General features: G+C 40.6%; 1 protein-coding gene across 1 annotated transcript in view; it reads right to left on the reverse strand.

The window, feature by feature from the left end:
* Positions 1 to 1,315: 1,315 nt before the first annotated feature.
* Positions 1,316 to 15,328, reverse strand: part of LOC144527438 (angiomotin-like) — a 65,221-nt gene continuing 51,208 nt past the window's right edge. The window contains exons 10-13 of the mRNA XM_078265444.1: positions 8,492 to 8,545; positions 7,520 to 7,669; positions 1,575 to 1,879; positions 1,316 to 1,319 (exon numbers count right to left, since the gene is read on the reverse strand). Coding sequence (XP_078121570.1) covers positions 1,316 to 1,319; positions 1,575 to 1,879; positions 7,520 to 7,669; positions 8,492 to 8,545 — 513 coding nt within the window. The remainder of the gene's footprint in view (positions 1,320 to 1,574; positions 1,880 to 7,519; positions 7,670 to 8,491; positions 8,546 to 15,328) is intronic.

The following is a 15,328-nucleotide window of genomic DNA, read 5'->3' on the forward strand; positions in this document are numbered from 1 at the left end:
AAAATAAAACAACCTGAGCAAAACAAACCACAGCCAACAACACTTTCTCAAATACGTGAAATAAATAAATGAATACAATGTCACTTTGCCCTTATTGCACTAGAATAACTAATCATTGCCCTTGTATGAATGTAATTATGCACAAGAACGTAATTTTGCTACTTATTACCGACAGGTATGCATATTTATCACGGGGGGGATGTCTTTTGATCATGCACAACAAAACAAAACATGCAAGAATTAAATCCCCCTTTTAATACCACCATGGATATACACTATATATCCACTCGGCAGCCATGCCTAAACACTTATTTCATAAGAACATCAATATCCAATGGAAAATAATCTCAAAATGAAATAGCACTAGGTGGTGTCAACATAAAACAGCGCTTTTCAGCCGGAGAGTTGAGTTCACTTTGCAGCGACAACAAAATACTTTCATCCAGGAAACTTGTTCGTTCCACGGGAGTGTTTAACCACGATCTTTTTCCTAAACTTAACTAGTCATTTTGGTGCCTAAACTTAACTCGCCACATAATGCTCACATTTTCTGGCTAAACTCAACTTCCATGGCCCCTGAAAGGATCATCATCTGGCGGTGCCTGTATCCGGCTCACATATTGGCGGCTAAACAACTGCTGCTGGTAGCCGGCATCCCAGAGCTCTGTAGCAACTAAATACAACCAGCAACTGCTGCTCGGATTTTATCGTTCTATGGCACAATGTGTTCACGTTACAGCGCTTTACTTAGTTTAACTTTACTTCTATTTTAGGTATATAATTTATATTCTATTGGTGAAGTAGCATTGATCACTTTGAGGGGGGCTACATTTTGTCTTCACCAAGGATAAAAATAAGTCAGCAGAGGCAGGGATATATAGACCAATAAGGGGGGAATCCCACGCATCCCCCCTGGAAAAATCTCACCCTGTTTATTACTACACAGTAAAATAACTAGTTTCCCTGCGGTAGGGGAGAAGACGCAAAATCAATCGACAATCTATCGAAAATCAATCTAATGTTCGCAGTGCAGGCAAGACCGGACACACAGGAACGCAGGAACGGGCGGGAGCAGAACACACACACTGCGGGAGCGGGCAGGAGCGGGATTAAGAAAGCAGTCCTACGCAGGGCTCTAGTCCACACCATCTACCTGTATCTCTACTTGAGTACTATTTTTACAGTTACCAAATAACATAATTTTAGTTTTGCTTACGTTTAAAGATAATTTGTTTATGTCAAACCACCTTTTTAATGTGCACATTTCTGAAGTAATACCTCCTTTAAATTTCCCCTAGAACAAAAAATATTTGTGTCATCTGCAAATATCATTTACAAAAAGAAGAAACATTTTTGGACCCAATACTGACCCATGGGGGATGCCTCAGGCAATGTCCAAGCATGATGATAAATAGTTCCCCAACTTCACAAATTGTCTCCTCTCTCTTAAGTAAGTTTTAACCCAGTGCAATACTAACACCCTGATCCCAGACCTTTCCAGTTTATTGGTTATTATTTTATGATTGATTGTGTCGAAGGCTTTTTTAAGATCTGTGAAGAATCCAACTGCATACTGTTTGTGATATATAGTGTTTGTAATCTCCTTAATTGAATCAATTAATGCCAATGATATTGAGCTGCTTGATCTGAATAGAATGTCAATAACTGTCATGCACATGTACCTCTGAGTGGCGACAGAGGCAGCGGCATCCAGGGCAAATTGCCTCATCACGCTCTCCTCCAAATACTTCTGCTCCCATTTGGTCATGTCGGCCTCCAGAGCCAGGATCCGCTCCTCCTTCTCCCTCAGGTGCTCCATCAGCACTGTGGCGTTGTACTCCGATGGGACTGCACCATTGCTTTGAGTGCCTCCCTGACGCTGAGAGGGTCGAAAGAGACAAGAAGAGGGGAAGCAGAAAGAACCAAGAACATAGGAGGAGAATTCTGTCATTTGTGAATTCAAAATTAAATATGTTGTTAGCTATGCTACCTTCCAAATGTAGTCATTTAAATGGTAGTAATGTCGTAGTAGTAATGGCAGCATTCAATTGTAAAAAGATAACAGGACTCAAGACCTCAAGGAAATCTACTGTTTTAAATGTTGTTCATGTGCTTTTTAGTCTATAATTAAAATGGCTTTTATTGGGGGAACCTACAGTATTGCAGTATCTGTAGTTTTAACACTTTAGTGTGCACATTGCAACGACCTTGACTTCGAACGCTCTGTCCCCTTTAGTTTTCAGCTGGGTCTCTGGAACAGACAAAAGACCTCTGCCCGAGGATCTCAAAGTACGTACCGGCATGTACGGTACCAGGAGGTCAGAAATATACTTAGGTGCGAGGCCGTGAAGAGCCTTAAAGGTGATCAGTAAAATCTTAAAATCTATTCTAAAACATACTGGCAGCCAGTGTCGAGAGGCTAAAATAGGAGTGATGTGATCCCATCCTTTGGTTCTGGTTAAAAGCCTGGCAGCTGAGTTCTGTACATTCTGGAGTCAATTTACAGATTTCTGATTCAAACAAGTAAAAAGACTGTTGCAATAAGGCGTGATGAAATAAAAGCATGTAAAATAGTCTCTGTGTCTTAAAAGTTAACATGGAGATACGAGATCACGTGACCGACGACCGCATGGCTGCTTGAGGCTGAAGCTCCTCGCCCCATCTCCACATTTTCATTAACAATCAAGTCTATTCTTGTGGCCGGTTTAGCTCAGTTGGTAGAGCAGGCGCACATATGTAGAGGTTTACTCCTTGACGCAGCGGCCGCAGGTTCAACTGCAGCCCTTTGCTGCATGTCATTCCCCCTCTCTCTCCCCTTTCATGTCTTCATCTGCCCTGTGGAAATAAAGGCCTAAAAATATTGTTTTTTATTCAACGTCAATCATTTCATTTGTTACCACAGTGACTTAGTGGAATGCCTGCAGGAGCAAAAAAAACAGGCCTCGCTGCCGTTTAACCGAGCACAGAGCTCTGCCAACTCTGCTAACATGGCGAGCAAGGATTCTGATGCTAACCCGGACCTACGCATGGAAGAGGCTATGACCAGGGTCCTGGAAAAGCAACAAAGCGGGCTTCGATCAGCAGTCCGCATTGCAATGAAAATTGACACAGAAATTGACACTTTGCTACAACACATCAGGACAGAGCTTGAGAGGCAGGGAATTACAGTAAAAGACCTAATCCAGCGAATAGATGAGGTGCAAAAAGACAACAGACAGATGAGGAACACGCTTTCAGCCTGTATTGATGACCAGAAGAAATTTCACAGAGTTCCCACTGTGGCAACTCCGTGGTGAAGAATGACATCATGATGCATTGCTGCTTACACAAAAAATCTTTACATGTCACACGATTTTTGAAACCTCTCATTTAAAGAGAAAATCAGCACACCAAATCTCCAAAACCATAAGCTATTTCTCAGCCTTTCACTCAGTTTCCAATTGCATAAAACACTTTTTTCATAACACTACACACTAAGACACAAAAATCTGACAGGAAGTGACTTGCTTTCCTTTTCCAAATACAACCAATCAAAATGCTACACTTATTCACCTGGTCACACACACACTCCTCATATGTACAAACACTAATTGCTTAACTGAACACTCACCAATCACTGCTTTATAATATATCTATAAATAGGTCAAAGGTCAGATTACCAGACCAGATTTGTTTTGAACAATGGATGCCAACAACAGACAGAGAGCAAGGAGAGTAGGAGGGAGAGGCAGGGGACAACTAGGACAAGTTCAAGGAGGAAGAGTTGGAAACAGAGGAGGAAGAGAAGGACGAGTTGGAAGAGGACCAGTTGGAAGAGGACGAGGGCAAAGAAGAGAAGGAAGGAGAGCCATCTCTGATGAGATCAGGGCCACACTAAACACTGGTGATGCCCCCCCACACACACACACACACACACACACACACACACACACGTTCTTTAATGTATTCTAAAAATTATATTATGGTTTACATATGTTTGTAGCTTTGCTTTCATGTATGCTTCCGTATACACACACGGGGCAGCTGTAGCTCAGGTGGTAGAGCTGTCGACTACCAATCGGAAGGTCGGGGGTTCGATCCCTGGCCCTGCAGTTCCATGTTGAATTGTCCTTGAATTGCTTCTGATGCTGCGCCCTGGGTGTGTGAATGTTTAGCTGATGAGCAGGTAGCACTTTGTACGGCAGCCTCGGCCACAGCGTGTGTGAGATGGTGAATGATTCCTGTACTATATAAAAGCGCTTTGAGTGGTCGTTAAGACTAGAAACGCGCTATATAAATACAGTCCATTTACATTTATACAACACTGTCCTACTGTTATAACAGTAATGTTTTGCCAAATAAATATTTTCTGTTTCAACACTGCGTTGGTGTTTACAGTAAACTTCTCAACCCTTCTCAGCAAATTACTTTCATTGTAGAACATAGTATGGAAATATAGATATAAGCCAATGAAAGACAAAAGTGCTTTAGATTTTAGAACAACCATGTGGTTTACCCAAACATTTAGTATTATGAAAAAAGTGTTTGGCATTTGATGCAATGGCATTTTGAATGCAGTGTTTCATTTTGAAGGACAGTTGAGGCATTTTGTATTTTGTGTGTGCAGTTTTGGGAATTGTGTGTAGAGTTTTGAAAAAAGGAGACAGTTTTGCAAACGTGTGTAAGCAGTTATAAAAAACTGTAACTCAGGGTAATAAAAAGTCAGTATGCTTGCGCACACAGCAGGGTGTTTAACGCACCCAGGGGTGGTTCTACATTGAATTATACCCAGGGCGAGACTCCCTTCGAGCGCAACACAACAAAGAAAACACAAAATTAACGAATTTTGCAAAATTACTATATTATAGTGTATATTTATTTTAAGTTCTGATAACTTATACTGTGCAGAATATTTTGTGCAGAATTGTGTTCATTGTCTTTTGAAAATGTTGGAGGTGGAGATTGTGCAACTTAAAAAGTATGTTTCCTGTTGTAATTGCAATAGTTAAATAACTGGATTCTCCATATAAAAATTGTAACAACAGCAGAGAGCAACAATAATATAATAAAATATTAAGAATAATATACAAATAAAATATAGAATAAATATGCCTATTCTAAATAGCACAAATCCATCACACAAATGTGAAAACACACTAAAGATAATCTAACTGTTACACTATTGCACTAAGAACAGAAAACACAAACTAAAACCTGACCTTTCTGGCCTTCCTTGATGCAAAATCATCAATGATGTTATTGTATGAAATCTGCTCCCCTATTGAATTCTCACGGGCACACGGCCTTTAAAAAAAAAAAAAGTAGTCAAAAAATTTTGCATTTCAGACGGCCGACACGAACACACACGCCTATCAAAGCCGTAAAGTTGGCAAGGCTCTTTCAACTCAGGATAGGATTGAGATGGAAATTTTAACTGACACATAACCGTGATCAGCTTCGGGTGCTCAGTATTTGTGGAGCACCAACGGTATCGGCGCCTATGCCCAGCAACCCGTTCGACCCAGAGGTGAACTGTCCCCCGCTCCCCCCTCCCCTTTCCCCTTCTCACACAGCTTCTCTGTGCAGTGTGCGACGGCACCTTCTCAGCAAGCAAATTTGCCAATTCCCCACATGGTGAAATGAAAGATAATACAGTAGAAAACTGCTTCGAGGATTTTTAAGTGCTCGTGCCCCATGAGTCATAACAAAATGTGCCATGGGCGGCCCTGGTCACATGTCCCTGGTCACACACACACACACACACACACACACACACACACACACACACACACACACACTCCTCACGTGCAAACACTAAATGCTCAACGATGGATGCCAACAATAGACAGAGAGCAAGGGGAGTAGGAGAGAGAGGCAGGGGATGACAATAAGTTCAAGGAGGAAAAGTTGGAAGAAGAAGAGGAGGAGGAGAATAAGGGCACGCACGCACACACACACACACACACACACACACACACACACACACACACACACACAGTTCTTTATTCTAACTATGATACTTTTATTATTTATTGTTATTATGCTGAATTATAATACTGATGTTTATATTGTACTTGCAGCTGAATGTTTCTAGGTTTCAGTTATGGGAGATTTACATTAGTGAGACTAGAATATTTGATATCAAAACGATGAAGTTTAGTTCAGATTAACTGTAGGGTCAGTAAATTGGATAGGAGGGACTACCAAACTTGTGAACAAAAAAAAAGCTGGACACCCAAAAACTTTCTCTCTTATACTTTTTCCTCTTCACGATGGTCTCCTAACCTTAGACATTTCTCTCTCTCTTCTCCTCTTCCTCTTTCCTTCTTCTGTAATGCAAGCTGGCCGTTGACTTAACGGATCCATTAAGGTTGAAGCGCTGAAGTAGCTTGCAAAAGACTTTGAGAAACTTGTTCATGATTCAACAAGGACACCCTACTAACCGCTCCTGACTAGCGAAAAGTCAGAGCTGATTGAAGAACCAGTGCCAACACGCGGTTATCATCTGCTGCAAACAAAGCTCGCCTGTTGCCGCAGAGAGAGAGATAGAGACAGACACAGCCCCGCCTTGGGAGACAACCAGCTGATGAAACCAAGTTCTGACTGTCTTCATCTAACCATCCATCCACCCATTTGAGTAGGTCAGAACTTTCTTTTGCCTGTGAACCGGGTTTGATGCTTTAGGTTGTGTAGGGAAGATATAGCAATAGGGCCTTCAGACGTTAATCTCCCGTAGACAAGCTGCTGCCGATTTGTCTCATTCTGCATAGGCTGCTTCGTTCATTGTTCCCCATTAATGTGTTAATTCTGTGTTAGTTCCCATTCATTCCTTCCTTTCATTCATTTATGCTTATTCTGATTTAGTAGTGCATTTTCTTAGATAAATAAATCCATTTATAAAGAACCTGATTATGTGAGTTTGTGAATGTGAAGTATTAATAAGCCTGAGATATGATCTCCATTCTCTGTAGCAAGACCTCCGAATTCTGAGACTGGAAGGCATGGTATATTAAATATTAATTCATGTCAATTAATTAAGTATCCATATACGCTACAACTATGTCACATGCCCACATGGCCTACTGTCTTAAAAGCGAAGGGTTGGCGTAACATTAGTCATGGAAAATGACAAAGTTTTTCTTTTGTATCAAGCAGCAAAAAAGTTGTAGCATTTACATCTCTTGTCCTGCGACAACTATTCCTATTACTATTACACATGGCGATGTCAATGCTAAAACAAAACATATTGCAGCCCTAGCTCATGTTACTGTATTGTATGAACAGTTAACTTTATTTAATATTGTATGTGGTGTCACCGTCGCTGCGTCCGAAGGTTATCGCTGCCCAAGATGATTGTGATTGGTTTAAAGAAATGAAAACAACCTAGAGCGTTTTTTCTCCTATACTGGAATGTATGCGTGGTGGAGACAGACCTTACTCCACAGTGCTGTGGAGATAGGGCTGGCGATGTGAGACTACATCACGATAGTCTCTTCACTCGTCTATGTGATCATTAATCAGCACAGGTCTGGAGTGTTACCTGCTGCATGCGTAGCGACTCCAGCTCTCTCTCCAGTCTAGTACGGAGTCGATGCTCGAGTTGTTCTCTCTTCTCACAGGCTGCCTGAAGCTGAGCTAGAGCCTGCTGCATCCTCTCCACCTTCTCAACGTAAACCTGCTTCTTCTTCAGCTGAACAGAGAGAGAGCGAGAGAGAGAGAGCGAGAGAGACAGCAATCGTTACATCATGGTAACTCTGCTATTCTAATTCACCTTAACACAGCCAACTCCACATATCAAACACATTAGGGTCTTGGTCTGCAATCTCCTGCTGTCTGTGAGGTTAATTGATAGTTCAAGACTATCAAAGTCCAGGACAGAGAAACTGTTAAATCTTCCTGAGTCATAGTGGATTAGCAGGAATTGCTGTCAAACATTCAGAATGCTTGTTTTCTACTTTAATCTGTTCCCTTTGTTGACCAAATATGGCCAAAAACATGTTTCAGTGCAGCAAATAACCATAGGAATTCTGTTTAAGGGCACCAAGACAGCAACAAATAAACATCAGACTTCTAGTATCAATCCTTTAGAGCAATGGTTCTCAAGCTTTTTTCAATAATGTACCCCCTCTGAACAGTTTTTTTAAGCCATGTAACCCCTAACCAGCGCAAATAATCTTTGGTAGAAAAAAAAGTCTATATAAAGAGGAACAATACAGCGATGTCAGCGATAGACAACAACAGCCTTGTACCTGGAAAACATTTAAATGCTGATAAAAAAAGGTGAGAAAAATGACAAAACCTTGGAAAAGTAAGGCAAGAATAGGTCGAAAATAGTAATAAAAACACAGTAGAAAAAGGAAGGCAACACTAGGGCGACAAAAAATTCAAATAAGCAAAAGACACAAAAACTTTGAAAAAAGCCGAAAAAAACTTTGAAAAAAGAGACAAAAACTTTGAAGAAAAAAAGACAGTATAAGTAACTACAGCCCATTTTGCAAAAAATGTCACGTACCCCATGCTCCAACGTACCCCTAGGGGGACACGTACCCCCATTCGAGAAACACTGCTTTAGAGGATGACATACAAGATATATTACTTATGTTACAACAATCTTTTGCAAAATTAAGTTTTACTTCAGTGAGAAAAAATTAATTGAGCTGAAAAATAAAAGTTAGGGTATTTGGTATAATAACAATCTGAACCTGTCAATGGTGATAACAACAACATTGATGGTGCACATTTGTCCTATAGGGTTACATTGCCGGTTATAGGTCTTGCTCAATACTGGACCAATTTCAAAGATCGTTGTCATTAGTCACTTAGACACCAATGCATGGGAAAATATGGTCCAGGTTACCCTTTGATGTTGTTTTAAAACAAGTTACCTTGTTAACCATTTCTGCATAATTCAACCACACATTTGCAGGCTAGAGCTTGTTACAAATGAAATGTAAAAAAAAAAGAATCAGCTCAAACATAAAAATGTGTACTGTTGTTTTAAAATAACATTAACTACTGTATGCTGTACATGTTGACACATACTCAAAAGATACGTAATGTGTCAAAGTGTACAGCATTGTATCCAAAAAGGAATAGAATTAAAGCTGCAAGCAGCGTTGGACGGGCCCTTGCTCCTCTGCGCTCGTCTGGGTTACTGGCAGACGGCGCTCCTTGCGACCGTGCATTTGCGCGACACTCAGATACTGCAAATCGTCAGCAATGAAAAGGGAACTCCCTGCTGAGTTCAATGATACCTCACACAAGACTCTACGTCCTACAGTTCATTAGCTGTGAAAGAGGCGTGACTTAAGCATAGGGGGCAGGCCAAATCATCACCAATGAAGAAGGAACTCTCTGCTTAGTTCAATGACACCTCACACAAGACTCTACCTTAAGGGGTTCAAATGTTATGAAAGGGGGTGTGGCCTGATTGTGTGGGCGTGGTTAAAGTATAGGGGCCAGCTTAGTATCACATGTAGACCACACATTCTAAGTTTCATGTAAATCGAATGATGTTTGTCATATAAGACTGATTTCCTGTTGCCAGCCCCCCGCTGGCACTATAACCAAAAGTCAATATTGGCCTGTATATGTCCTCAGGCCTGGACTCTTGTTGATTGTGGGAAATTTCAAGCAGATATGACAATGTACACTGTAGTTATTGGATGAAATCTCTAGGAGGAGTTCGTTAAAGTACAGCACCTTGACTTTTAGGTCTACTTCCTGTTGCCACTAGGGGGCGCTATGTCTTTGAGCCAAAATCGGCATGTATATATCGTCGTTGGAGCCAGTTGGACAATGTACACTCAAGTTACAGTTAAGATGGTACGGACCAAATTTGAAGTTGATCGGATCAAATCTCTAGGAGTTCGTTAAAGTACGACGTGGAAATGGCCAAAATCGCACTAATTTCAAACTTTCAATTCAGAATGGCGGACTTCCTGTTGGGTTTAGGGTATGGCTCCCGTGAGGTTTTTTGTACGCCTTGACATGCTACATATGTGTACCAAGTTTCGTGAGTCTACGATAAACGCACTGCAGGGGCTCAATTCTTTTAACTTAGTAGGGGGCGCTAGAGAGCCATTTTTGTGCGCCTATTCCCGAAACCCTTACAATACGTACATTTTCACCAGACTTGATGCGACTGCCAATTTTGGTGAGTTTTTGAATATGTTAAGCCCCTCAAAAAGGCAATTCATTTGCCAGGAAAATAATTCCTTCAGTTTCAATAGGGCCTTGATGATTCTAAAGATTATCTTGCCAGACTTTCCTGTGGAGTGAGGTATATTACGTGCGCTTTTACATCCCCCGATCTGCTTGGAAATACATCCTGGCCGCACAGATTTAAAATTGCAAATATTTTAAAATTTTCCTTCAGTACACCGTCTGGGTTTGTGGTATATTCTTGGGTTTTCTCCGGCCAAATCTTCGGCGGTCCAATCAGCGAACAGAGGGAGTGGCTGAGAATGATGACGTTGAGGTCGTGCGCTAGTCTGAGTTGTAGTTCCGTAATGGCGGCGAAGAAAGATGTGAGCGAAGTCATTCGGTCTGTTGTGGCAACGCTGCCGAATATCCAGAACTTAAAGCCCGAGCAAGAACAATCTTTGCTGAGTTTGGTTGGTGGCTATGATGTTGTGGCCCTCCTCCCCACGGGGTTCGGGAAAAGTTTGATTTTCCAGCTTGCTCCATTAGTGGTGAAGGAGTTGGCTAAGGCGAACGCTAGCGATGCTAAGCCGACGTCACGACCAAACGTTATCAATTGGTTATGGCAGATCCAGAGTGGCTCTGTGCAGATCCAATAGTTTTAAACTTCAACAGAGTACCCGCCTTCAAGGAAGTTAACACTTGTCAATGGAGAGTGGGTCAAGGTAGAGCCAGGTAAAAGGAAGCAGGAGATGTCTTTATATAGGCCTAATTGTTTTAATATTATTTTAGAAGTTATCTGTTGTAGCTATGGCTGATACTAGGGCAGGACCATCACAGGAAAGAAGGAAATTAAAAGAAGAACAACGAGCGCTGTGCCTCTCACAATGTTGCAGTGCCTAAGCAGCATTCTTGCAACTATTTGGCCTATCTACCATATTTTATTAGTATAATATTAGTATTTGGTATTTTCAAATCCCCATTTTCACCATCTGGGTGCTGTAATTGTATTAATATGTTAAGAGACAACAGCACACTAGGGTCTCCCCAATTCACTTTCTCCCTCACCTGATGCTGAGGCTGTGTGGTGTACACTGGGCTCTTACAATACAGACAATATCATCATGTTGCCTTGACCGTATGTAATACTGTATGTTTTTTTTAAGATGAGATCTTATCATAATAGTTATTGACAGGCTGGACTGTGGCCTCACCGCTTGCTGGGGCTGTAGTTTTTTTTTTCTTTAGACATGGGCATTACACATTATTTTTGTTGTATTCCACATTTTGATCTAAATTACAGTTTGCCTGTGCAGTAGATGGTGTAAGTTTGCACTTCATTTAAACAGCTGTTACTGCAGCACATTACACTCTTCTTGAGTTGTTTCCCGTTTGTAATTATAAATACTGACTGTTTATCTGCGATTTTGACTAAAATGTATGCTGTTAGCTCATTTAAGAGGGATGTTGCTTATTAATCATATGTGGCTGGCTAGTTAACTAACATCGTATGACCATGTGTGTTTGTAAATAATGTGTGATATTTTTTGGAGCTAATTACTATATTTGATGGCAAAATATCTATTTATGTTAATACGTTTATAAATGAGATGGAAATTGTTATTTGTTTGTTTATTTGCTTTGCAAAGCATGCAAATTACATATTTATTTCAGTAATTTATAATTAGTGAATTACAGTAATTTACGTAACCAGGAAAATTTTAAGTCAGCTTAAAGGAGAAACATAGCGAAAGCCAAGAATGCCAAAAGGCAAGTAATCAACGGCCTGTGGGGATATTAGAAACATCTGCACTCGGGCGGACCTGAAGCATGCAAGGCCAAGATGGCTGGATCTGACAGGCAACAGTCTCATAACATGACGCCGGCAGACATCTGTAACATTTTTGCAGTACTAAGAAAGATCTCAGTCGACTTGGAAGGTCTGGAAGAAATTCGCCGCTCCATCATTTCGATGGAGACTAAACTTTCCACCTTAATCACCAGAATAGATGAGTTACAGAAGTGGGTGGAGAACCTTGAAGTAGCTGAGAAGGAAGGACAAGCTAATCCACCAGCTAGCAAGAAAGAGGTAGACCTGGTCTGGGAAAAAATAGAAGCTAGGAGAATTGTTCGACGCAATAATGTTCATTTTATGGGTATTCCCAAAGAAAAAGGAGGCGATGCAGTAAAGGTTTTACAGGAGCGGATTTGGGATTTGCTGGAGATAGAAGAAAAATGCGAGATTGAACGTGTACAGAAACTGGCCAGCAGCCCAAGGCAGGAGGCAGACCCAGATCCATAATGGCTCAGTTTTTAAGAAGGACTTGGTGCTGCTTGCGGCAAGAAACAAGGCCAGGGATGCAACTACCCAGTGTCAGAGGGGTATGCAGCAACAATTTTGGCTGCCATATATTTCCCCCAAAAAGGACACAGTGACTAGGTTGGTCAACAGAACTTCAAACCATACTGGACATTTAGTTTTGTGTGGTCTAACTAATAAAACTCCTACCTGATGTCATCACTGGTCTCATCTCTACGTGATGCCATCACCGACCTCATGTCTGTCTCATTCACTCCTTGCCTATCTTCTTCTCCTCTAAGACATAATGAAATGAACTCACTGTTAATATTAATTAATTAATTGTTAATTAATGTTATATATATTGGGGCTGTCAAATGATAAAAAAAAATTTAATCGCGATTAATCGCTGAAGTTCTATAGTTAATTGCGATTAATCACATGTTTTATCACAATTAAAATTCTATTATTTTGCATCTCAGAACTGTTTTTAAGTACATAATAACACTGGAAAGCAATTCTTACCAGTGTAGTGTATATTGATTGGGAATCAAATGAATGCAAAGAAAGTGACTTTATGAACTTGACTATTATTTATTTACTGTAAACAAATGTGTGAATCTGTCATTATTGCACAATTTCTACAAGTACCTAACTGAGATGTAACACTAACACTTTGCTTATACAGTACAAACAAAATGGTCCAAAACCGGATGCCACAGCAAGACATTTAACCTTTACATTTTTAACAAGGATTGAGAACAATTGACTGAGATGTAACACTAACAACCAACGTTAAGGCAAACGAGTGTAAAGTCCAGCCAGAGTCAATATAGTGTTTAGTAACTCCTAAATAATTGTGATTACTCACTGACGTCCAGTGATCACCGGTTAATGAGACAACGTTTGCACTTTGCAGCAGTTCCAGTTTAGCTGCTTTCTCCGTGTCATACAGGGTGTGTATGGTGAAACTACTGTCCCCCTCGATGGCAGTGTATAAGACGGGTCAGAACATGCCAACCGTAGCACTTCTTTAAGACTCGAGTCCTCTACATGCTGACAGGTCTGCAGTTAGTTGCTACCCATTTTGCAAGAGCTATAGTAATTTTTTTAGATTTGGTTTCATCCACAGGTCGGCAAGTAGCACTCTCCAAAATACTGCTTTGCCTGAGCCCGCTAGCATCAAACTGCGTCACGTTACTATGCTTAGCTCGTAGGTGGTAGCTCAAGCTTGACGTGCTTCGGTGATATTTTAATTCGGCTTTACACAATGTGCATATGGCTTTCGACTTGTCTACTGAGGCGTCTGGGAGTTTTTTAAAAAGAAAAGCGCCATTCAGAAGTGTGTTGCTGCTGTCTTTCTCCATGCCGGCAGCCTGCCTGCATTCTGCAGCAGAAGATGTGTTATGAAGAAGTACGGCAGCGCCAAAGGGTCAAAATAGTAGCCGTTAGGCACGACGCAAAGCCGAGTGAAGTGTAAAATAAATTAATCGCATGCCGGCATGCCAGCTAACGCATTGGTAGCATTAGCGCTTGGTGGGATGTAAACACTGAGTATAAACACAGCCGTGAATTCGCGTGGAATGTAGCATGGTCGGCATTTAAAGTGGCCATATTATGCTCATTTTCAGGTTCATAATTGTAATTTGAGATTGTATCAGTTTTACATGTTTTAATTTTCAAAAAACACCATATTTTTGTTGTACTGCACATTGCTGCAGATCCTCTTTTCACCCTGTGTCAGGTCTCTGTTTTAGCAACAGAGTGAGACCTCGCAACATCTGTAAGATCTTTGTTGTTAGTCGCACATTCGCATTAGCTAGGTAAGGATTACATGAGCTAGCATGGTGTTTCTGCACCAGTCCGTGTTAACAGATATGCAAAGCCCACCGCTTTTGATCCCCTTCCCCGGCTAGCGGCATCAAGTGACACCGCAGGCTGAGGTGCTGGTCTGCACGCTAAAGTTAGCCATGGCGTTTCACAAGGCTCAGCGCTTGGACCAATTCTATTCACCTTATACACAGGCACTCATAAGTTTATGAACCCATGCTAAAGTTTACTAAAAACTGCTCTTTAATGTTATGTAAAGCACTTTGAATTGCCCTGTTGCTGAAATGTGCTATACAAATAAAGCTGCCTTGCCTAAAAAGAGGAATAAAAAAAATCATCTTTTGGAAATTGATCTTAATGCCTTAATTAGAAAATGAGGAAAAATCCAACCTTCAAGGACACCAATTTTCTTTGTGAATGAGTAATGTATCATAAATAAATAAATGTTCTTCCTTAACGCTCAGATGCCTAAGGTCATTTTTACAGTTCATTGTCCGTCTGGTTTTATTTTCTAAAAAAGCTTGTAAAACATCAACCCTGTAGTCTACAGTGAATTTATGAACATCATTTTTTTCAGGAAAAACTGGGCTATTAGAATATTTGTGCTGCAGTGAGGTCACTTGAATGTAAAAAAAGGTTTTATGACCTTAAAGACAAATAAATAAATAAAACGGAACATGAATCTCACAGTATTGATATCCACACATATCAATAAAAGCTAAGCCAATCTCCTGTCTAAATCAGTTCCCATATGTATTAGGAGTCACACTGTGAAGAAATAAACATTATAACTTATACAGTTGACAAAATATATACATTTTTTCAAAAAAAGTCCAGACGCTTTTGCCCTCATGACATTCACTTATGCCAATAATCAAATAATAATGTCATATTGATTGAAATCACACACACAGCAATGTTCTAAAACAGTTCTCCTATATATTTGGAGTCATGCAGTGCAAAAATAAACATAATGAACATTATAACTCATGTAAAAAGACAAACATTTCTTCAAAAAAGGCCCCACATCTCAAAACATTCTTCTCTGTAGAACGGTAATAGACTGGAGTGACCTAT

This window comes from Sander vitreus, chromosome 13 (genome assembly GCF_031162955.1).
Source record: "Sander vitreus isolate 19-12246 chromosome 13, sanVit1, whole genome shotgun sequence".
Taxonomy (NCBI): Eukaryota; Metazoa; Chordata; class Actinopteri; order Perciformes; family Percidae; genus Sander; species Sander vitreus.